The following is a 23,524-nucleotide window of genomic DNA, read 5'->3' as shown; positions in this document are numbered from 1 at the left end:
TGAACAAAGCAGAGTTGAGGTAAGGGAATACCGTTTCGCAAAACACACTCGCCGAAACATAACATTCAAGCCCTTGCCATTTCTCGACGCCATTGACCATCGGGTTGATGTATTGCGGGAGATGTCTTTCCGCTTCAGACAGCCTGCACCGAGCTGGAATGGAATGATGCACATGCTACATAAAGACTGTGATCATCCGGGGTCGTTTTCGGTAATCTTCCTGCCATAATTGACAGGTATTCCGGAGACAAATGCATCTTCTCCACTCTTGAGTATCTATGCAAGCTTGCTGATAAACACTGCTCCGCTGCAGTTGTTACATTCGATCAGCCACTCTACTGGAAAGCGTCAAAAATCAAACACGAGGTGCCTGAAGACAGCCCGGTTCAAGATGTTGTCCTGATGCTCGGGAGCTTCCACACATTGATGAATCTTATTGGTGCCATAGGAACGTTGTTGGATGGGAGTGGAATCAAAGAGATCTTGGGAACAATTTACGGTGACAATGCTGTGCAACACATCATGACTGAAAGGCAGTTCAGTGTGCAGTTCGTGGCCATCTCCTCCTTGATCAGTGTCTTACACAGCAAGTTACAGACAAAGTACTTTGCGACCATCCCGGTTTTGCAGACCTGTTGCAAGAACTTGAGCAGTTGTATGCTCGGACACTGACAGGGGACAGTGAATTGAATTCGGTCATCACTTCTACCTGCCTTAGTGAAATTGTCCACCAAAAGAAATGGATTATCCGCTCACTCTCGCACCAGTAAAGTATGGCTGAATTACCAACAGACGGTAGGAATTGCAAGGGAGCTTATCGAGGCCGATCGTACAGGATCCTGGCTGATGCACCTTCATGCTGTAGCCGAATGTTTGCCCATTTTTGCAGCTGCTGGGCATGGGAACTACGTGAAGTCCGCCTACCTTTACCTCCAGTCAATGACCACTCTGGAAAATGATATGTCATCAGTGTTCCATAGATTTATGAATGGCTTGCATGTTGTAAGGCGTACTGATCAGTACTGGGCAGGCTTGGGTTGCGACCTAGTCATCGAGCAAGCTCTGATGCGCTCCCTAAAAACTGCAGGAGGACTCACCAGAGGAAGTGGAATGTCCGAACATCAGAGGGCCTTGTGGACTCTGTTTGTGCCAGTGTCCTCTTCCTACAGTGATACAATACAGGGTTTCACTCGCCAGAGCTTTGTCACTAGTGAACAACACAAGGAGGCAAGAACGTCAAGAACGAGAAGAGATCGTGAAGACCTGGAGAAAGTTGCAGATAAACTCGAAACCTTTTCACCTTTTTCTGATGAAGTGTCTCTTCGCAACATTATCACCGGGGTCAATGCAAATAAGGATGTGAATGTCCATAACCTGTTTACCATTGGCAGAGAAATAGTGGCAACAATGGAGGGTCAATCACTGTTTTCAGTTCAGTACAAGCGGTCGGTCAATGAAAGCCAAGACCCTGGCATCTAGTGTGGCAATTAACGTTGCTATGGACAAAACAATATACCCCACTCTTTTGTTCCAAAGGTTTCTTGTGGTGTCTCAAACTGCTCATCTTTCCCTTGATGAGATGATGGCCTATGAACTTTCACCATACCCACCATCCCTCTTTGAGGCAAAACATCTTTTACGCAAACCAAACAAAGCACAACTGATGGCTGCTATAAAAGAACAGAGTTCAGATGACGCAGTACTCAAGGATGTACCAGAAGTGGAACATAATGTTCTTGACGGAGGTTCTCTTCTCCATCGACTGAAGTGGTCAGAAGGAAAAACATATTGTTCAATCGCTGACGCCTATGCATCATTCACAGTAAAGCAATATGGTAAGGCTACGATAGTATTTGATGGTTACATAGGAAGACCAAACACTAAGGACATTACCCATCAGAGACAGCGCAAAAATCGAACAAGTAACAAAGTGAACATTGCTGAAGGAACGAAATTTGTCGGGAAAAAGGAGGATTTCCTTTCGAATGTGGAGAACAAACAGTCTCTTATCAATCTCATTTCACAACGCATGAAGAACAGAGGTTGTCACGTAATACAATCAGAGGAGGATGCAGATGTGGACATTGTTAAGGCAGCAGTGTCAATGTCATCCAACAAAAGTACTAGTCTCATTGGCGAAGATACAGATCTATTAGTGTTGTTACTTCATCACGCGTCAACCAGCGATGGCAACAAGCTTTATTTCTACTCGGATAAAGGGAGTCCTGCAACAGTATACGACATTAAGGTTATGAAGAAGTTGCTTGGAAACGATGTCTGCAGCAGTCTTCTGTTCCTGCATGTATTCACGGGATGCGATACCACTTCCGCGGTTTTTGGAATCGCAAAAAAACTCGCTTTACACAAGGTTTTGAAGGGAGACTCTGTCTTAAATAGCTGTGCTACGATGTTTTCCACACCTAAGAAAAACATAGCTGAGATTGAAGACGTTGGGTGTAAAGCGATGGTGGCATTGTTCGGGGGCAAACCTGGAGACAATCTGTCTGCAATGAGGTATTCTAGTCTCTGCCAAAAAGTTGGTTCAGCCAAAAGCTTTGTTACACCTGAACGACTGCCACCAACCTCCTCTGCAACGAAGTATCATGCCCTTCGGAGTTACCTCCAAGTAATGCTTTGGATGGACAATGATGAGGCCATGGACACTACTGAATGGGGATGGGAATTGCAGAACAACAGTCTAGTTCCAGTGATGATGGATACTTCACCTGCGCCAGAAACACTTTTGAAAATAATTCACTGCAATTGTTCTCGTGATTGTAGTACAGTTCGGTGCACTTGCAAAAGACACGGACTTATCTGTTCACGGTATGCGGACCATGTCAAGAAGGGCATTGTGACAATATGAGTGAGGAAGCAGTGTCTGATGATGAAAATAGTGACCATTAAAATGCACTGTGTATTCTATATTTTTTAGAAATGTACATGCATGTCATGACATCATTGATGACGTCATGACCTCGCCTGTCCATGTAGTTAGTATAAAACTTTGTATAAAAATTGTTAAATTAAAATATATAGTATAAAAAATGCAAACTTTTCTGTAACCTACAGCTACAGCTTTGAAATAAGAAAATATTGGTTATTTTTAGTGCGATGGCTGTCATCGTCTTATGACGTCATAGTTAGAACCTTTGTGGTAATCAATCTTTGGTAAACTTTTAGTATGTTGTTCCCCACATATAATAGTAATAAAAAAAAATCATAAAACGCTTTCTTGGAATTTGTTCTGGGTCAAACCGTATTTTGACTGGACTATAACGTTTAATCAACATTCGTTCAGTACAGTGCACGTTGGGATGATTTACTATTCAAATTCGTTGGGTTCGTTATAGCATGATCCAATTACTTACCCCTCACCCCCTGGGAATGATACTTGGCTCTCCAAGCGCTCAAAAGTTCATTGTAGTAGCGCGGTTGCTCAAAGAATTGAAGATATTTCCTAGAAATAAACACAACATGAACCACCGTCTTATACTTTGACGATGCCACACTGAGGCGGAAGTATCATGGTCGATAACAAGCAATTGAAAATGAGATATTGTATTGCCAAGGGAGAAAGGACGTTCGTGTTTATGGCTAAATATGCAGCTTTGACATATTGCATAAGAAAAATATCGTTGCAGTTAACTAAATATAAGGAGCGGTGAGATGCATTAAATCAGAGGTGACGAACCTGCGGCCAGCAGGCCGCATGCGGCCCGTCAAAGAATTTTGTGTGGCACGCAAAACAATTTGACAATCACTTATGCATGAAAGACAAAAGACATCTCAAAGCTGTTTGATATCACTGGTACACCATTCCTTTGCTGTTTTCTTGCCCTAAACACTAACGTTCAGTGTTAAAGTAAGAAAATAGGAAAGCTATAAGGTAAAGTTAAGAAAACACTATAATATTCACCAACTTTACCTTGCATTTTGAAAATTATCACATCGTTTGTTCGACCTAATATTGAACGCTCAGTCAAGCAAAAAACTTTCCTAAAATCCCACTAAGCAAAAAAATTCAATGCTTCAATGTTATTTTATGCTTCAATGCTGCATTAGATAGATTCAGCTGTATGATTCGCATGGGCTTTTTTGTTGTTGTTTGAAAAAGAAATTTCATTAACTTCTTCTTTTATCGAGTCTTCTAAAGTTTGTTGATACACCACAGATTGACACATTCTTCCGCAACGAAGTTATACACTGACAGGTTCCATCTCCTGCACCGGGTAGCAAGCCGAGTGCAAACAAGAAGGTGGTCCGCTGTTTGGGGCTCGGTGCCACAGATACATGCAACGGGGCCCGTGCCGTAGCCTCACTCCACCAATGCAGACTTAGTGCGTCCAACACCGGTTCGGAGTCGATTTAATGTTTTCCACTTTGCCCAAGGAGCGTTTGCTATGGAGAGAGGCCAACGATGCAAGAAGAGAGGCCAACGTCACGTCACGAGGCGACCATAATATCTTTCAACGCTGAAGGGGTATCCGCACCCAAGCAAGCTCTGATTTCCAAATTGTGCAGAGACCATAGGGGAAAACGATCCAAGATCTCAGGTGGACGGCATGAAAAATGTCATTGAAAGGCCGCATGAAAAACATGGCAGCGCCATGTTTGTCAGAGAAGGACTGGTTGTGCAATCAACATCAAAGCTCAATCTGAAGGACATCGAAGCGCTGTCTGTTGAGCTCACTCATGTCAACATCACCTCCATTTCAGCAACTGATTTGTTGTTTCGGAGCATAATGGTCGAAACATTTAGTCAACTTAAGCAAAAAGGATAGCCAAAAAAAGAAGAAATCATACTCACATGAAAGCAAACGCTTCGAAAATTAAACTGTCTTCATTATCAGAGCAAGTACTGTTGCTCCATCCTTTTTGCTCAAGTTGATTTGTTTTTATTTTTTACTGTTGTATGCTTCGATTCAACGTAAAATAATTGCAACTGTGTGGGCTTTATTACTTTCATCTGCCGTTTGTTACTTTTCATGAATAACATCTTGAGTCGCTTCTAAAATATTTCATAGTAGGTTACGATTAAAAAGTTGTGCGGCCCGATAACTCATGTGTAATTGACAAAGTGGCCCGTCACCCCTGCATTAAATAAATGAAGAGCGCTCGACCAGAGCCAGGACGGAGATGGCTACCGTTAAAGGGAATTCAGTGGCGGCTCGTGCCATGGGGCTGCAGGGCTGCAGCCCCCCCTGAAAGAAAGAGAAAAAAGGGAAGATATGTTTTCCTCTGTGTTTGTCCGACCCGATTACTTTTTTCACTTATGGATTGCGGATTGAAAATTAAAATATTTAAAAATTTGTTTGGAAACATGGCTTTGGGACAACATTCTTTGCAGCCCCAGATTTTGGATTTCAAGTGCTCTGATTGGCTAAAAAATATCCTTGAAGCTCCACCTCTTTTGGTATTTTACAGAATACATAACAGCAATTTTTGAATCTGTTGGGGCTGCATGGAAAACAGCCCCCCCCCCCCCCCTAACCGAATAATTCTACAGACTTTTTAAAGTTAAGTTTTGTTTCGCAGAGTAGCGATGAGACATGACTGTAAATGTGATAGCTGTAGGATTAGGGTATTCAACAGGTTATAGGATGTACCGGTACTAGGGCAAGAAAACAACAGTGCTAGGACAAGAAACAATAGTGCTAGGACAAGAAACAATAACTTACACTGGATCTCGAACCTCAATCGTCTTAGGCTACTGTGTGACTGTGATGTGCAGTCTGACCATAAAAAGAGCTCAACACCTGCTCTCCTGGGCCACATCGAAACCTGCTTTTGCCTGAGGATGGGTTTCTTTTATGTCCGGTTTTCTTTATCCATCCTATTATTGTTATTACAAAGTGGCTATTTTTACACACTTGTTGCCATAGTTACAATCAGGTGTTGCCAGAGTTAGGATTAAAGTTAGGTAGGGTTAATTAAGGTAAGGGTTAGAGTTAGGAATAAGGTTAGGGTTTTGATCTTTGCCCAGTTTTGATCTTTGCATGTGACTCCATGCTGCTGAGGGTTGGTATAGTATTTTCTAGGGCAAGGAACGATAATTGTTTCCACTCAGTGATCCGTCAGGAGTGATAGATAGTTAAGTTAGGTGCTTCACTAGTGTCTGCCCTCTAGGTCTAGTACCGGTATGCTGCAGAAGTGCATCTACATGAATGATTTATCTTCTGAATTAAACGGTCTTTCTGTTGGCTGCTGCATTGGCAACTCCTGTCTTCAATCATTTAATGTATGCTGAAGGCTTGTGTTGTTTTGCATCAAGTGTCAAGGGACTCCAGAAACTCATCAATGTTTGTCAAATGTATGTAGTTTCTCATGACATTATATTTAATTGCAACAAAACTGTTGGTGTTTTATATAAAGCCTAGATGTTGAAATTTGGCTATAATCCGATCATATATAATACGGTATTTAAATAAAAATCGTATCTGCTTTGAGACCCTTGAAATATATTGGAGTAATAATTAACGCTTCTACCTGATGATAAAGACATGAAACGACAATTACGGTCATTGTATTGTTCTGAAAACATGTTAAAAGCAAGGTTTTCCAAACGTTTGATTGCTGTTAAAAATGTGTTGTTTCGTTCCTATTGTATGCCTTTATATGCCTGTCAACTATGGTGTAACTATCTTCTATCCAGTAGTAATCGCTTACGTGTTGGATACAATAATTGTTACAGAATGTTGTTTAATCTGCAGAGACGATGCAGCATCACCTCTGCATTCGTTGATAACAATATCACCATTTTTCAAGCTTTCATTTGTAAAAAATTATATCAGTTTGTAACCCGCTGTAACTTGTCTTCCAACCAATGGATATATGAACTAATGCGAACAGACTGTTACACTCAATCTTTGTATTTGGTACATTACGACTCAGATCTTCGGAGTTGAGTATCTGCTTTGTTTCTACTTTCATCTTGAGTCTGATGCAAATAAATAAAAAAAAAATATCATATATATATGGATACTCTTATTTTGACTCTGAATCTACCTTCATTTAAAAAAATTGACAATGATTTCATTTGTCTTAACAGGTTTATGCTATAATAATTTACACTTTAATTGGAACATTTTGCAATTTATATACAATGGATAATTCTGTAATGTCATTGAAAAAAATTAGGTTTTCCCAGTTGTCTCTGCAAGAAAAACTTAGCATCAAAGCACAAGGAAGACCCACTCCAAACCTTGACATTTCCCAATCATCCACCAGTAGAGGTAACCCTTATGCAAGGAAGTTTAACAGAAATGTGTATGATGATCATGACTGGCTGTGTGGCTGCAACAGTGAAAATGCTTTCTTTTGCTTTCCCTGTTTACTGTTTGGTGGAGATCAAGAACATTCCTGGACCAAAGTAGGTGTGAAAGACCTGAAACATCTCAGTAGAAAGACAGAGAAGCATAGTAGATCAACTTTCCACATGAACAATACTTTGCTTGGCAGAGTTAATATTGCTACACTTATAGATTCTGGATATCAACTCTCCATTACTAAACATAATGAAGAAGTAACGAAGAACAGAACAGTATTGTCAAAGATTATAGATTGTATAAAATTTTGTGGCAGATTTGAATTGCCATTAAGGGGACATGATGAAAGTCAAGGCTCAAAAAATCCTGGTGTGTTCATGGGGTTAATTGATTTTGCTTCCAATCTTGACTCACGCTTCCAAAATCATTTTAATTCTGCAAAGGTATTCAAAGGTACATCCAAAACTATTCAAAATGAGCTTTTGGAAACGATTCTTGAGCTTTGCAAAAGCAAAATTAAAGAAGAAATATCACAGTCTGAATTTGTAGCAATCATGTGTGATGAAACTACTGACATCTCAGAGAAGACACAGATGGTGATTGTACTACGGTATGAAAGTTATGAGAAGCCTGTTGAAAGATTTTGGGTTTTTTTTAATCCTGCTAACCAGACAGCAGAAGCTCTGTCTTCAATCCTATTTCAGGAACTTAAAGTTTTGCTTGGGAGCAATACATCCAAACTTGTAGCACAAACTTATGATGGTGCTGCTGCTATGAGTGGTGCAAGAAATGGTGTGCAATCAAGAATCAAGCAAGTATATAGCAATGCACACTTTGTCCATTGTTATGCACACCAGCTAAACTTGGTTATACAAAAAGCCACTTCGCAGAATACCAGTGTCAGAGTCTTTTTTAACAGTCTTTCGGGAATCCCAAGTTTTTTCTCCAAATCTCCTCAAAGAATGGCTGCTTTGGACCAAGTTGCTCAAAGGCGTATTCCTCGCCCATCAGCAACACGATGGAATTTTAAAAGCAGGACGGTGAATGCTGTATCGGAGGTAAAAGACGCACTTATAGAATGCTGCTCAACTTTGGAACAAAGCAACTCTTCGGTGACTGGCTTTGCTGCTGCTGGTATAAAACGAATGCTCATAGATCCAAAATTTGTGTTTTGGTTAGATTTCTTTTCGAAAATCATGCCTCATGTTGACATACTGTTTGCTCAGCTGCAGTCTGTGGAGCTTGAGTCATTCAAAGTGCAGTGCTCTCTGGATAATTTTCTGTCAGCAATACAAAGAATAAGGGAAGGCATTGCTGCAGACAATGAGTCACCTTCACCCACACGGAGAATGCCTGAATCCCAAATCATTGATGCTAAAGAAGTATGTGATGTTGTCTTAATGCAGTGTCAAGAAAGGTTCAAGTTCACCAATCATCTTGAAGCAAGCACTTTATTTAATTTGAAAAATGCTTCACAATATGCAAGACAGTTTCCAGAAAAAGCTTTAGAAAAATGTTGTGAAGCATACCCTATGTTAATCAAAGACAAGCTCAAACCGGAGCTGTCTGTTCTCTATTCTAGAAATGACATGCATTCAGTGAGTGGACTTGTGCAGCTGCTTTCGTTGCTAAACCTGGAAGGAATGCAATCAACTTTTTCTGAAGTAATAAAGCTAGCTAAAATTCTACTTACCACTCCAATGTCAACAGCAGAACCAGAACGTTGCTTTTCATCACTGAAAAGGATTAAAACCTTTTCCCGCAGCACCATGTGTACTGAAAGACTTTCTGCATTAGCCATGGTGTCAATAGAAAATCGCTTAATAACTGAAACCAAAGATTTCAACGAGAGGGTAATTGACCATTTTGCCATGGCAAAAAGTCGCCGAATGGAATTCATCTATAAATAAAGGTCCGCTGTCCTTTATATGTGATGCTCAGTAATGTGTAGCAAAGAGTAAATGTGGCACCTATGGCTTGAGCGAGATCAATGGTTATAATTACAATATGTGTGTGTGTATTTGTTTGTTTTTGTAATGTTAGGTTCAGTCGTGTTCTCATTGCTTTAAGAATTGGCGCTCCAATTGTTTCTGGAATGAGGAGGCGACTGATTCTTAGCTAATTCATCTACTTGTTTTAAAGTGTCAGGTTTGGTGGCCGTGCTTAACTATATTTATCGATGCATATACCGCAATATTAGATCCTTTCATGCACGTCTTAAACCATTAAGGTTTTGCCACCTTTTCCTTTTGTTGGTTTTGTTACTGTATTTCTTTTTTACGATATCATTTCTTTTGCATTCTGTCAAAGAAAAATAATTTGAATTGAACTGAATTATACTTGCCATCCAGTGGGCATTTATACTTGTGATAGAATTGAAATTTTGTCTTTGTCCTTCTGTATTGTGATACATGCAGGGTTGCTAGCTGGCTTCAGCTGGCAAAAGATAATTTTTGTAGGAAAGAATAAAAAATGTTAACTTCCAAGCATTTTTAGTTCTGGAGCAGTGGGTGCATACATGCAGGGTGCTCCAAAAAAGATGTAGCTACGGTTATACTACATGTATACTGCAATATACTGTGTGTGTGCGAAGATTATGTACTTTGTAATGAGATCGTTTTTAACTGCAAAAAGTCGTTTGCTATGTATTTTCTAACTAATCACTTAAAGTTAAATTTAAATCCAATTTCACGGCTCAACGGAAGTCAAATCAAATCTGTAGATAGCGTCAGATACTTGGGTGTATTTCTTGACACGGCAATGTGTGATGACAAGGATATAAACCGACAAGTACGATCATTATACTGTTTTACCAATAAATTAAAATTTTACAAGAGCTCCAGTGAAGTTAAAAATGTTCTCTTCCGTTCATATTGTACCCCAATGTATGCATGTCACCATGGGAAAATTATCACCAACGTGAATTAATCGCTTGCGTGTTGCATTCAATAATGCATTTAGAATTATTCACCATTTGCCCAAACATTATAGCGTAGGCTACGTGAACATCAAGTCTTGTGTAACATTGTATGTCATATAACATTTGATGCATTACAACGGAAAAGGGCCTTTTTTTTGTTGGGTAATGTGAATCATCGTCAAATTCTATTGTTGATTCCCTGATAAGGTATGACTGCTATCGTAACTCAAACTACCTCCTTCATTATAATACCACTATGTAGGCTATGCCGTTACCTAGCCTTGATGGCTGCTATGGCACAGCAGTGATATCAACATTCATCGATTGATAAAGTTTAAATTTCTTTTTATAGTTGGGTGTTTGAACAGATTAAGTATGATATTTCATTTTGAATATTGATTTTTGTTTCGCATGTTTAATTTGTGTGATATGGATCGCATGATCTGAAATGGACGATTGATTAATAAATTTATTGCTTACTTCAGCGTCATTCCTGTGAATGTACTTCTGTTTGTCTTTTGTTTCTGTGTATTTTTTTGTGTGGATCGTATGTGGACAATCGTGTCCGATGCCGGCGATCGACAATAAATATTTGCAGACAACAAACTGAGCGAACTATTGAGAAAACGACGAAGTGCATAGAACATAGTTTGATTTGCATTTAGCACTGATTTTGAATATAAAAATTTGAAATATTAGTATTTTTCAAGCTCTACAGCAGCATTTTTGACTGTTATTCCACTCCCAAATTTCTTTTGAAAATGCTCTCAAAATGCACCAAATTAAATGTAATTGTAAAAAATTTTCTGGGGGAGGCCCCCCAGACCCCCCGCCGTGGGTGTCGCCTTCGGCGACACGCCCGCAAGGTTCGCCTGATATCGCCCTCCAACAATTCTGGGATATGCTGCCTTGCAGCCCCCCCAATTCAGGAGGCCACCAGCCGCCACTGAAAGGGATAGTAAAAGAAAAACCTGACTTGCCGATTTTCCACGTTCTTTGTGTTTAACATGCTACCATAAAACGATTTTCAATAAAATTTTGCCCCATTGCGGTCTGATCAGCATTTCGCGCCCAATTTTGTCAGAGCTTTCAAAACGACAATAAGCGTGAGCAGCGAAGCGTGCGACTGCACAGTCTACGTCACTATAGGTGAGCAATCAGTTGATCGCGCAATGGTTGTTACTGCGGGCGATTTAACTGTAGGCTATGTATGTATGTACATCAAAACAGCAGGTTTCAACATCAAAACAACAGACAGTTTGCTCAAAACATCAGATCTGATGTTAGTGTTAACGTGGCTTTTGTTATTGCTGTCCATAGTGACGTATTCTCGAGCAGTGTTTGCACTTTTTGCCAAAAAACCAAACCAAAAAGTTTTTGGTCATTTTGAAAAAAAATAAAAATAAATGAAACATTGAACTTTGGGCCTTGCCAGTGCCATTGAAAACAATTTTTTTTCGGTAATTCTTTTTGAAATGTATTCTTCAATGTTCAGTTTACGCATTTTAATGCTTAATTCCCGTTTGAAAATTTCATTTACTATGCCTTCAAACTTGGGCGACAATTTGCAACTCATATTCTGAGGAAACGGCTCGTGCTGCTTGCCAACTATTTCCACTAATATACACTGCTAATAACCAACAACAGAGTATTAGAACAGTATAAGATTTCGATTTAATTTTCGGCCCAACGTTTTCCGCATTGCCACCCATGGTCAACACAACACCATACCTACTGGTACTGTGATAAATACCAACATAAGAAGAAAAATAAGAAGATTAAGAAGCAACACTCAGCGCCACTAGTGGTGAAAATACATTTCGCGTATTTCAGGCAACCTATAAACATCTTTTGAAATTTCTCAATGGGTCTAGTGTGATAGAAACCGACGTCAGATTTGTTTTTGATGATGACGTCAATGTGGCGTCATAAAAGTCATGAGAACGTCGTTGTGAAATTTTAAACTTGCGCTATATTGGATATATTAAAAAGCAAGAGATTAGCTCATTACTCTGTTAGACAAAACAGACAGAGATTTTACTGATAACCGTCGTGATGACTATGTTATAGAATGCAGGCCATCAACTAGTTCAGAAACAATTGTATTGGCATTCTTAAAAACAAGTAGCCTATTGCAAAGGACCGCAAGGCATCTCGCCTTGTTGTCAAGGAAGTATCTGTCCTTTGGCGAGTGGAAACACCACAAGAGGAAGCAATCTCTGGAGACTTCACCCCAGAGGAATTCGCCACAGCTCTCCGTCTAGTGAAACCACACAAGTCTCCAGGGTCGGATAAGATCTGCCCTGAGCTTGTGCTCCATGCTAGCCATGCCCTAAAGTCCTGGTTACGTAGATTCCTCTCTTCCTGCCTGCACCACCTCACAATCCCAAAAATCTGGAGAAGAGCTTTAGTAGTTGCGATCTCTAAGCCGCACAATCCACCAGAGGACCCAAGGAGTTATCGTCCAATATCCATCTTCTGTGTTCCTTTCAAGATCCTTGAAAGGCTGATCTACGCACGCGTCAACCCAATCATCGACCCGCTCCTTCCAAAAGAGCAAGCTGGGTTTCGGCGCGGAAAATCCACCGTAGATCAGGTCACACTCTTAACCCAAAACATCGAGGATTGCTTTGAGGCAAAAAAGAAGGCCGGCGCTGTCTTTCTAGATCTTACAGCTGCCTATGACACCGTATGGCATCGCGGCCTTACTTGCAAGCTGCTTCGCCTGCTTCCTGACCGACATATGGTTCATATGATTATGGAACTTGTCAGGAATCGAAGCTTCACCCTCACCACCGGTAGCTCACGGCGAAGCAGACTGAGACGCTTGAAAAACGGCGACCCACAGGGATCGGTCCTGGCTACACTTCTTTTCAACATCTACACCCACGACCTGCCAATTACGGTCTCCGCAAAATATGCTTATGCAGACGACCTTAGGGATTGTAGATCATAGGGATGCGAAACTTCATCCGCTTTTGGCTTATCCGCAACACTAGAAGAGTTACGTTTTTTTCTAATTTACAAAATATTTTATTTTTTATGGGTTATATAAGAAGAGTTAAGTTGGTTTTAAAGTAATTTAAGGCTTTAAGTTGAAAGCAAGCCTGCAGTAAAGCGTAAAAAAAATGTCAAATTGGCAATTGACCCTTCTAATGTTGAAGGAACAACGGAGTTGCGCGTCCCGTAATGTACCGTCCCTAGGACGACCTGGCAATTCTCCACTCCGCAAAGTCGTGGGAAAATCTAGAAGACACCTTTAGCCAGGACACGAAAACTCTCTCAGCTTATCTCCAGAAGTGGCGACTGAAACTCAGCGAAACCAAAACTGTGGCAGCAGCTTTCCACCTCCATAATCGGGAAGCTGATCGTGAGCTACACGTCCAGAACAACGGAAAATCTCTGTCCTTCTGCCCCGAACCAAGATATCTTGGGGTGACACTAGACAGATCGCTCACATACCGCCACCATTTGGTGTCACTGCGCAAGAAACTCACACTCCGCGCTGCGCTACTCAAGCGCCTGCCAGGCTCTAGCTGGGGGGCGAGGGCTGACACTTTGCGTATAGCAGCCTTAGCCCTTGTCTACTCTTCAGCAGAGTACTGTGCACCTGTTTGGTGCCGCAGTGCTCACTGCCAAAACATCGACACTGCCATAATAGACCGAGAGCCTACGACAGAAGATTTCACCCCATAAGGTACAAAAGGTTTGACCCCTTGAAGTTACTGGGGTCAACCATGTCACTCACAAAAAGTATGGAAGATTGACCGCACCGGGTGAATCTGGACCCTAGAGCCCGCTAAAAAGCCCAAAAAGGGGGTTAATTTCACCCCATAAGGTACATGGACCAAACTTGGTGAAAACGAAGTTCTATGTCAGGACATCACAAAAATATCAAATCTAACAATATTTTCGAGTGGAAAGGTGATGTAAGACTCCCCCCAAAGTGACCCCCCAGGGGGTTAATTTCACCCCATAAGGTACATGGACCAAAGTTGGTCAAAACGAAGTCTTATGTCAGGACATCACAAAAATATCAAATCTAACAATATTTTCGGGTGGAAAGGTGATGTAAGATGCCTTCAAAGTGACTTCCCTTAATGTGACCCCCTCGGAAGGTTTATTCCACCCCATAAGGTACATGGACCAAACTTGGTCAAAATGAAGTCTTATGTCAGGACATCACAAAAATATCAAATCTAACAATATTTTCGGGTGGAAAGGTGATGTAAGATGCCTTCAAAGTGACTTCCCTTAATGTGACCCCCTCGGAAGGTTTATTCCACCCCATAAGGTACATGGACCAAACTTGGTCAAAATGAAGTCTTATGTCAGGACATCACAAAAATATCAAATCTAACAATATTTTCGGGTGGAAAGGTGGTGTAAGATGACTTCAAAGTGACTTTCCTTAATGTGACCCCCTCGGAAGGTGTATTTCACCCCGTAAAGTACATGGACCAAACTTGGTCAAAACGAAGTCTTATGTCAGGACATCACAAAAATATCAAATCTAACAATATTTTCGGGTGGAAAGGTGATGTAAGATGTCATCAAAGTGACCCCCAGAGGGTTTATTTCACCATAGAGTACATGGACCAAACGTGGTCAAAACGAAGTCTTCTAGGGCACCACAAAATATCAAATCTAACAATACTCTCAGTTGGAAAGGTGATAAAAGACCTACCCAAAAGTGAATCTCCTCCTATAGTTTAATTTACTTCATCCCTTTCTCGAACCAACCTTGGTGTAACGAAAGTGCTATGCCAGGATAGTACGAATGGATTAAATTTAAAAATATTTTTATATAGGTTTTGATGAAATACATTCACAAGCTGTCCCATGATGCATGAAATGGAACTATAGCCTACTTTACAAAAAGTTTTTGTATAAATCATATTAAGTCAATCGAAAAAAGGCAACAGGACATGACAATACATGGCTTTGTAACACCAAAAACAGAAAGTACGTAAGAAGCATATAGGCTACAGTAGCCAGAAAATTGATCCAAGATCTTGATACCACCACTAAATGTGGACTTAATCGAACAACTGACTATCCAAATCAAAACGTTTCGAAATGAATCATTTGGAACGTTAATTTAGGCAGTAATGAACATTTTCCAGCTGCTACAATAAATAACCCAATAAACCCAATGTAGTAAATTTTTGTTTAATGCCATTTGCTTCATGTCTCCAATCAGTTATTGTAACTGTTCATTCATAAACAGAGATTGTTTGTGTAAATGTAAACGGTAACTCAATTGGTTAGCGCGTCACTTCTGGAACGAAGAAGCTTCAAGATCAATAGCGGCGCTGGTTCGACTCTCGGGGTGTGCGCTTGAGCAACGCACGTTAAGGGCTGCTCTCCATTCAGCGGCATCTAATGGATGGAATAATTCCCCGACAACAAGCCTTCAACAATCGGAAACTTCACTCTGTCAATCTCGGTGACCGGGCCTGCGCCAGTGATTCAAAGCCTCTACAAGTATGCGAAACTGCCAGGATTAAGCTCTGCAAGAAGCTTTCCCAGTCCGAGGATAAAGATTCAATCAATCAATCAATCACTGGTGTCGCTTTTACTTTCTTCGTCTTATTCTTCAGATTCATACAATTCTCCTGTTATATACAGAGAAATAAAGACTGTACGAAACAATTGCTATTATGCACTACAGATATGCGTAACATACAATAGTAATTTTATTATCTTTTACAGACGTCTATTTTTCTTCGAATAATGCAACATTGCAACTTACTATTAACTGGAAAAAGTTCAACATTTATTTGTTATTTAGTGCACCCAGGCATTTTTCTCAAGATTGCAGAAACTATTGGTTATAGGTTCCTAAAACGAAACTTTACAGCCAGTTATTGGCTAATGTTTACAGTAAGAAAGTAAACGACTGATAGACCAGGAGAAAGTTTTATATTTATAAAGGGTAACCCAAGCGACATCCAATGCTGTTTACCTTCTTCTTGACTTTCCTGGATGAGATCAGATTCCACGCAGAGACATCTAAAGATGCTTTATACCTTTACCTTCAAACCACACCACTTTATAAGAACCTCCTTCTTCTTTCCAGCCATACTCTAGCAGCAACGTTGCTGCTTGTTCACTTCTAGTTGAAGATAACCACCATCTTGTGATGAGATGTGTGCGCCTTGTCTTCTGGAGAAGTACTCGTAAACAAAGTGGTAGAGTACTACTATCTACAGTAGCTTCTGGTATGCATGATATCCTTTCATTTTCTTTTTTGGGTTTGTAGCCGTCTAAAAACATTTGTAAACGGACTTCGTTGACATAATTAATTTTCTTGTTTTTGTACATGTTACACACAAAGTTCTCTATGGCGATGATAGTGTCTTCACTAATTTCTTTGTCGTGTCCGAGTTGGCTAAAAGCTGCCTGCGCTTCGTGGTTTCCTTGGAGTAATTTCAGCGGCCGCACTTTCCCTTTCCTGCTAAATGACGAGGTGTAATCAGAATCTGTAAAGGCATGATATGCAGGTAAACACTTGCAAATCGTCACTCCAAGTGCGGTAGGCCTATGCAGCTGGTTGATGTTGATGTACCGCTGCGTGTTATTGCTTTGCAAGCCAGCTTCTATCCATATCTTTAATGAAGGATCAAAAGTTCCATAGCAACCTAAGCCAATTACAAGACAGTCAGTGTCAGACGTGCGGATAACCACATTGCTTGGGGCTGGTACATCGCAGACAGCTTGCTTTATCTCTGTATATAACAGGAGAATTGTATGAATCTGAAGAATAAGATGAAGAAAGTGAAAGCGACAGCAGTGACAATGAAGAATAAAGAAACGACCGTTTACATTTACACGAACAATCTCTGTTTATGAATGAACAGTTACGATAACTGATTGGAGACATGAAGCAAATGGCATTAAATAAAAATTTACTGCATTGGGTTTATTAGGTTATTTATTGTAGCAGCTGGAAAATGTTCATTACTGCCTAAATTAACGTTCCAAATGATTCATTTCGAAACGTTTTGATTTGGATAGTCAGCTGTTCGATTAAGTCCACATTTAGTGGTGGTATCAAGATCTTGGATCAATTTTCTGGCTACTGTAGCCTATATGCTTCTTGTGTACTTTCTGTTTTTGGTGTTACAAAGCCATGTATTGTCATGTCCTGTTGCCTTTTTTCGATTGACTTAATATGATTTATACAAAAACTTTTTGTAAAGTAGGCTATAGTTCCATTTCATGCATCATGGGACAGCTTGTGAATGTATTTCATCAAAACCTATATAAAAATATTTTTAAATTTAATCCATTCGTACTGTCCTGGCATAGCACTTTCGTTACACCAAGGTTGGTTCGAGAAAGGGATGAAGTAAATTAAACTATAGGAGGAGATTCACTTTTGGGTAGGTCTTTTATCACCTTTCCAACTGAGAGTATTGTTAGATTTGATATTTTGTGGTGCCCTAGAAGACTTCGTTTTGACCACGTTTGGTCCATGTACTCTATGGTGAAATAAACCCTCTGGGGGTCACTTTGATGACATCTTACATCACCTTTCCACCCGAAAATATTGTTAGATTTGATATTTTTGTGATGTCCTGACATAAGACTTCGTTTTGACCAAGTTTGGTCCATGTACTTTATGGGGTGAAATACACCTTCCGAGGGGGTCACATTAAGGAAAGTCACTTTGAAGTCATCTTACACCACCTTTCCACCCGAAAATATTGTTAGATTTGATATTTTTGTGATGTCCTGACATAAGACTTCATTTTGACCAAGTTTGGTCCATGTACCTTATGGGGTGGAATAAACCTTCCGAGGGGGTCACATTAAGGGAAGTCACTTTGAAGGCATCTTACATCACCTTTCCACCCGAAAATATTGTTAGATTTGATATTTTTGTGATGTCCTGACATAAGACTTCGTTTTGACCAACTTTGGTCCATGTACCTTATGGGGTGAAATTAACCCCCTGGGGGGTCACTTTGGGGGGAGTCTTACATCACCTTTCCACTCGAAAATATTGTTAGATTTGATATTTTTGTGATGTCCTGACATAGAACTTCGTTTTCACCAAGTTTGGTCCATGTACCTTATGGGGTGAAATTAACCCCCTTTTTGGGCTTTTTAGGGGGCTCTAGGGTCCAGATCCACCCGGTGCGGTCAATCTTCCATACTTTTTGTGAGTGACATGGTTGACCCCAGTAACTTCAAGGGGTCAAACCTTTTGTACCTTATGGGGTGAAATCTTCTGTCGTAGGCTCCCAGACTATAAACAGCGCCCTGCGCACAGTGACCGGATGCCTGCGTCCCACACCATTGGACAATCTTCCCATTCTCGCTGGCATCCAACCCGCTGAGCTTCGTCGCGAAGAAGCCACTCTGTCCCTCGGTCGACGGGCTTTGGACGGGCCTAACCACCTTCTCCACAACAAGATCTCTGCTCTCCCAAACGAGCACCCCCGTCGACTGAAATCAAGACACCCATTCGTGCCAGCCGCTCAACTTTTTATCAACGAAGCTGATGTACAAGACATCTCTGCGGCTGCTTGGGCGGACCATAAATGGAGTTCTGAATGGAAGTCAAGTACCACCAGACTCTATTCGTTCATCCCCGACGCCGACACACGCCCCATCGGTCTAACACTACCAAGACGGGCATGGGTGCGCCTCAACCGTCTCCGTACGGGCGTCGGGCTTTTCCGCTCAACCATGCATCAATGGGGAATGGCCTCTTCCTCCTCCTGTGAATGTGGTGCCGAGGAACAGATCGCAGACCACATCATCAATGACTGCTCCATCTTCAAGCCACCTAACGGAGTGGAAGGTCTGTGTGTCATGGATGATGAAACCAAAGACTGGCTGCTCTCTAGTAGCCTTCCAGTGTAGTCCGAGAACATCGTAAATCTGGGGTGGTAAAAGGATAGACCCTCGGCCCCAGACGCTTACACGACGACGACGAATGAAAAAGTTTGTACCACAGTTGATCGTCTTTCGGTGTCAGACAAGCAAACGGGACTCATGTTGCCAACCTCCTCGTGGTGAGTCCTGGTAATTCAAATTTATGAAGCGAACGGCAACAATCAGAGACCGCAACTCACAGGGCACCCGGAGTGGTAAAAGGATAAACCCTCGGCCCGGGTGTCCAATGAGAGAAATTCATCCTCCTGTCGGAGTAACAATCTTGCAGCTAAACGTTAAAGGCCTTACCAAAGCCAAATGCAACATGTTGGAACATCTCACACAAGTGCATAACGTGACAGCATTGCTCCTGCAAGAAACCCACACCACCGAAGTATCCGCTCGATGAACACACAATCCATTGGCTGCTGCGCCTGGATGTAACAACGTGATCTGTGGCGGCCTCAAACGCAAGAAGAAGACAATCAAACCCATTGCCAGAGTCGCAGCTGTATTGCAGGTTGGTGGTACAAACCTTGACGAATTTGAAATCTTAACATTTACCACAAGAAGAAAGAGAATCAGTTTAAGGTAACACTTCTGCCAAACACACATGAACCAATTTCGAGAGGAGCGAACACAAAAGCATTGTGTTCTTCATTGGGTGGCAAACTCTTGGAAGATATATTGGGTTGAAAGCCAGGTCAGGCTTCAAAAACTTTGGCAGTATCAGTGTCTGAGACACTAAAATATGAAGGAAAACACCTGGGTGTGCCAAATCTCAGAGATTCTCCTGGTGCAATCCAAGCAAAAGTATGACCACAAAATAAACTGAATGCGGTGAAGTATTTATGGTAGAAGGAAGAGGAAAAACGAAACGTAAATTTGGCTGATTAGAGTAATTCAAATCAAACAAAAAAGCTTTAAGGCATGTTCTGCCTTAAAACTTGCTCTTTCTTGTTTACTTCATTATGTTACCACACGAGAAAGTGTTCTTGCTTGAGCTGGTTTTTAAACTCGTTTCGTCCACACTTGCAATCTCGAAGGAAGTTCCGCTAGCTTAAGCAGTGATCACGTGAGTATCTCCACTGCAATGACGTCACGCCCTAAAAAGTTCGACCCATAGCAAGAAGTAGATCAAGCAACTGTTTCTTAACAACTAGTCGGAGTGAGCTGGCACTTTAAGTTGTTGCAGTCATTCAATAATGGCTTCTAAAATTTCGCTTAAAAATGCTGCATAAAGTGTAAAGTGAAGGTTAAACCCGCAGTTTACAGAGCTGAAGTACATGTTACATACAAGACTTGGCCCTGGTCAAAATTTCTTTGACATCATATATTGGAATCGACCAAGAAGTATAGGGTGAAGTGTGTGAATAGCATTCAATCAGGCCAAATCTGTTTTATGCCTTACTGCTTCATTTGTGCTTCTTTCTCACCTTAAACCCTAATCGTCAGGGCTTAGGTTTTGAAAATAATCAACCAAAGGTAAAGTTGTAAAGGCGCTACTCACAAACTTTACCCTGTATTTTCTGGTCAATTTCAATCTATGACATCATAAAATTTTTGTCAAGGACGTAGACTAGTATACCAGCCCCAATTTACTTCATATAAAAGCATTCAAATAACTAAGTGAAGTTCTCAACTAGTTGCACAGGTGCTTTACCTAATTCTTTTTAACTTTCCTTGTTTTAAACTCCACAGTTTAATCTTTCTACTTATTTGATTCTCCGTCATTCTGGTGTTAACGTTCTTTGAATTCATATCCATAACCAACAGTCTGTGGTGTGTGAAACTTTCTTCATCAGATATTATTTTCACATGTCGGATCCTTTGCAGACCATTCTTTTCTACCACTACATAGTCAACCTCTGTCGTATGTTCACTCGACTTGTAGGAGATCTTCATCATGTTAGTTCAACACTTTCTCACGTTCATCGTCTTCCAAGTTGCATTATACTGTAAGCCTTCATCGTCCCGGGGTCAAACGATGAGGAACACACGTTCAACTATGATGAAGATCATAAAACACAGCTGTGTTAATGTGAAGGATGAAGCTGACGTCTGCATCTACACAGGTCAAGTCTGGTTTGACGTTAGTGGTAGACAAGCGTAAAATACCACGTAGGTGGGAGTCGCTCAGTTTTGATCTCAAGCGGTTTTTGTCAAGTTCATAACCACAAACGTCTGCTCAAAAATAACGTTGAACCAAGCAAGCTCAAAATTTTCTTTGCAAACGTTCGCATTTCTGGAAATTTATTTTATCTAGTTGCGGGTAAAAAAGGTACAAGACAAAGATGTTGTTGTCGCTTGCCTTTGGCGTCACTGTGAAGCTATGTTAGCTCCAGCTGCAGGTGAGCTGGGGTCTCATCAGGCTCTACGCAGAAAGGAAAAGTGAATAGCAAAAAGTCCTTTTCAATTGCGGCAATATCCCGAAAGCGGTCGCTGAATTCTCTAGCAAAGGATACCAGTTTGTTTCAACACACCCACTGCCAACAGTGACATCCAGCAAAGCTGGAAAATGAGGTGCGCAGGGATCTGTTTGTGCCAAATGTCACTTCTGCTATCGACACAGTAGTTAGTGCTCTGGCATTGGTGCCATTAGTGCCCTATTCAACCTGCATTGTCCAATTTTCCACTTAAACGAGAAAAATCGCTGTAGTGCTGATCCTCTACTGACCCACCTTACATCGTTATGATCTTCATGTTTAGCCTCAATGTCATGCAGAAGCTGCTGAAACTGGCGGTGGTTTTAATGATAATAGTGTTTGTTTTTATATAGCGCTGTATCCATCGCAGAATGCGTTGCTCCTCAGCGCTTTACAAAGCAGACAGTGACAATGCAGCCGTATAGAGGTGCAACTGAGTACATTATTACCCAATCCACTCTATTGCTCAGTGCCAAGCAAGAATTAGATTCAGTACTATTTTTAAAAAGTCTTTGGTATGGTTTAAAGCTTTAAACGTGATGAAATAAATTACTTTTACCACTGGTTTCATGACATGATCAAATGGTAGATGTTTAGCACAGGCGCAAAGACCCTGCTGCTGAATAATGTAATGAAGTTTACAGCATTGCCTCCTTCGTCACTGACTTTTTTATAGATACATGTGGACAAGTTACTTCGTTAAGCAGCCATAGCAGGCGCACCAGTTGTAGTATTCCGCACCTTTGCTCCACGGTAATTTTATGTCATCAACTGCTGAACAAACGTTTAAAACTGAATCGGCTCCGCTTGTTTGGCTGTGAGACTTTTGATGTCCAGCAGCTCTTCTCTTATGTTTTTGTCACCATAACACCTTTGGAAAAAATGAGCAATTGAGCACTTGAGCAGTGTCCGATTCGTCCGTACTTTTATCGCAGGCAAAAGAAAAAAAAATCAAAGTTTATTGACCTCTCTCCTACTTGTCTTCGAACATGTGACGACAGCTCCGAATCTCCGTTCCAACAGTGTTCTGAGTGACGCTAACAAATCCATTCTGCAATTTTCATCACACAATGTTTCACAAACTCCCCTTCTGAAACGGATGTATTGCGTTTAGCTATAAACAGAGCCACATCGTAACTTGCTTTATTAGTGATGCTTTCATTTGACTCGTTTAAAGTACAGATGCTGAGTGGCTATGCTATATCCTCCAGTTCGTCACTGTTTCTGCACAATCGGTCACAGATAACTTGTAAAATGGGTAATTATGTTTCGTCTCATAGTATCTTTTTAGAGCGTACTCTTTACACACTGCTATAGTCTGATGGCACACTAGGCAGACGCAGTTGTTGTTGTTTCCAAAGAAAAAATACTATAGCTTCTACCTTTCCTGGAAACAGCATCTTTTTTATCCAATTTCCTTTTCTTACTTGTTGTATGACGGTTTTACATAAAAAAAAAAAAAGATTCCTTTTTGCTCGATGGCTACGGTGGGACAATGAAATGTATAATTTTCCATTTCCAACTTTCTGCCAAATATGATGATCACTGATCAGTTTGCGCATACTATGGCTTCAAACCATCTTATCATAATGATCATCAATTTATTCATGCAAACGACGTTAATGTCAAGGTTAGGTAAAAAGAATCACAACGTGAAGAGTTCCTGCACCTGTTAGTAGAGGGAAATATTCTTTGAAAGCCACCACAACGTGACGCTTCTCCCTCGGATTCCACAAGTATCCTGATATCGTTGACCGTGAGAGTTTCTAACAGGAAGTTGTGGATCGCTTGCTAAAAACCATTAATAAAACGTGAGTTTTGTTTGAGAATTATTAAAATAAAAATCAACCAGCCTCATGTTTAAAAAGAATATATATTTCGCTACGTAATGAGCATCTTCAGTTCTGCAAACAAACAAACAAATTACTGCAATGAGTGCTGCATAAAGGGAAACTATGCTGTAAGCCTCTATAATCAAAATTAAAATGATGAGCAAAATTTCTTCAATATTTACACATTAA

The 23,524-nt window shown here is 40.8% G+C and overlaps 1 protein-coding gene across 2 annotated transcripts in view; it reads right to left on the bottom strand.

Moving 5' to 3' along the window:
• LOC145768554 (tubulin monoglutamylase TTLL4-like) overlaps positions 1-23,524 on the bottom strand; it is a 98,947-nt gene that overhangs the window by 16,037 nt on the left and 59,386 nt on the right. The window contains exons 17-18 of one of the 2 annotated variants that reach the window (XM_082580075.1): positions 23,173-23,294; positions 3,372-3,460 (exon numbers count right to left, since the gene is read on the bottom strand). In XM_082580075.1, the coding sequence (XP_082436201.1) occupies positions 3,372-3,460; positions 23,173-23,294 (211 nt within the window). Of the gene's footprint in view, positions 1-3,371; positions 3,461-16,553; positions 16,674-23,172; positions 23,295-23,524 lie in introns of those variants that run through there. The other variant, XM_082580076.1, reaches the window with a different exon arrangement.

This window comes from Aplidium turbinatum, chromosome 4, assembly GCF_918807975.1.
Source record: "Aplidium turbinatum chromosome 4, kaAplTurb1.1, whole genome shotgun sequence".
Taxonomy (NCBI): domain Eukaryota; kingdom Metazoa; phylum Chordata; class Ascidiacea; order Aplousobranchia; family Polyclinidae; genus Aplidium; species Aplidium turbinatum.
This window is presented reverse-complemented; position numbering and strand designations above follow the sequence as displayed.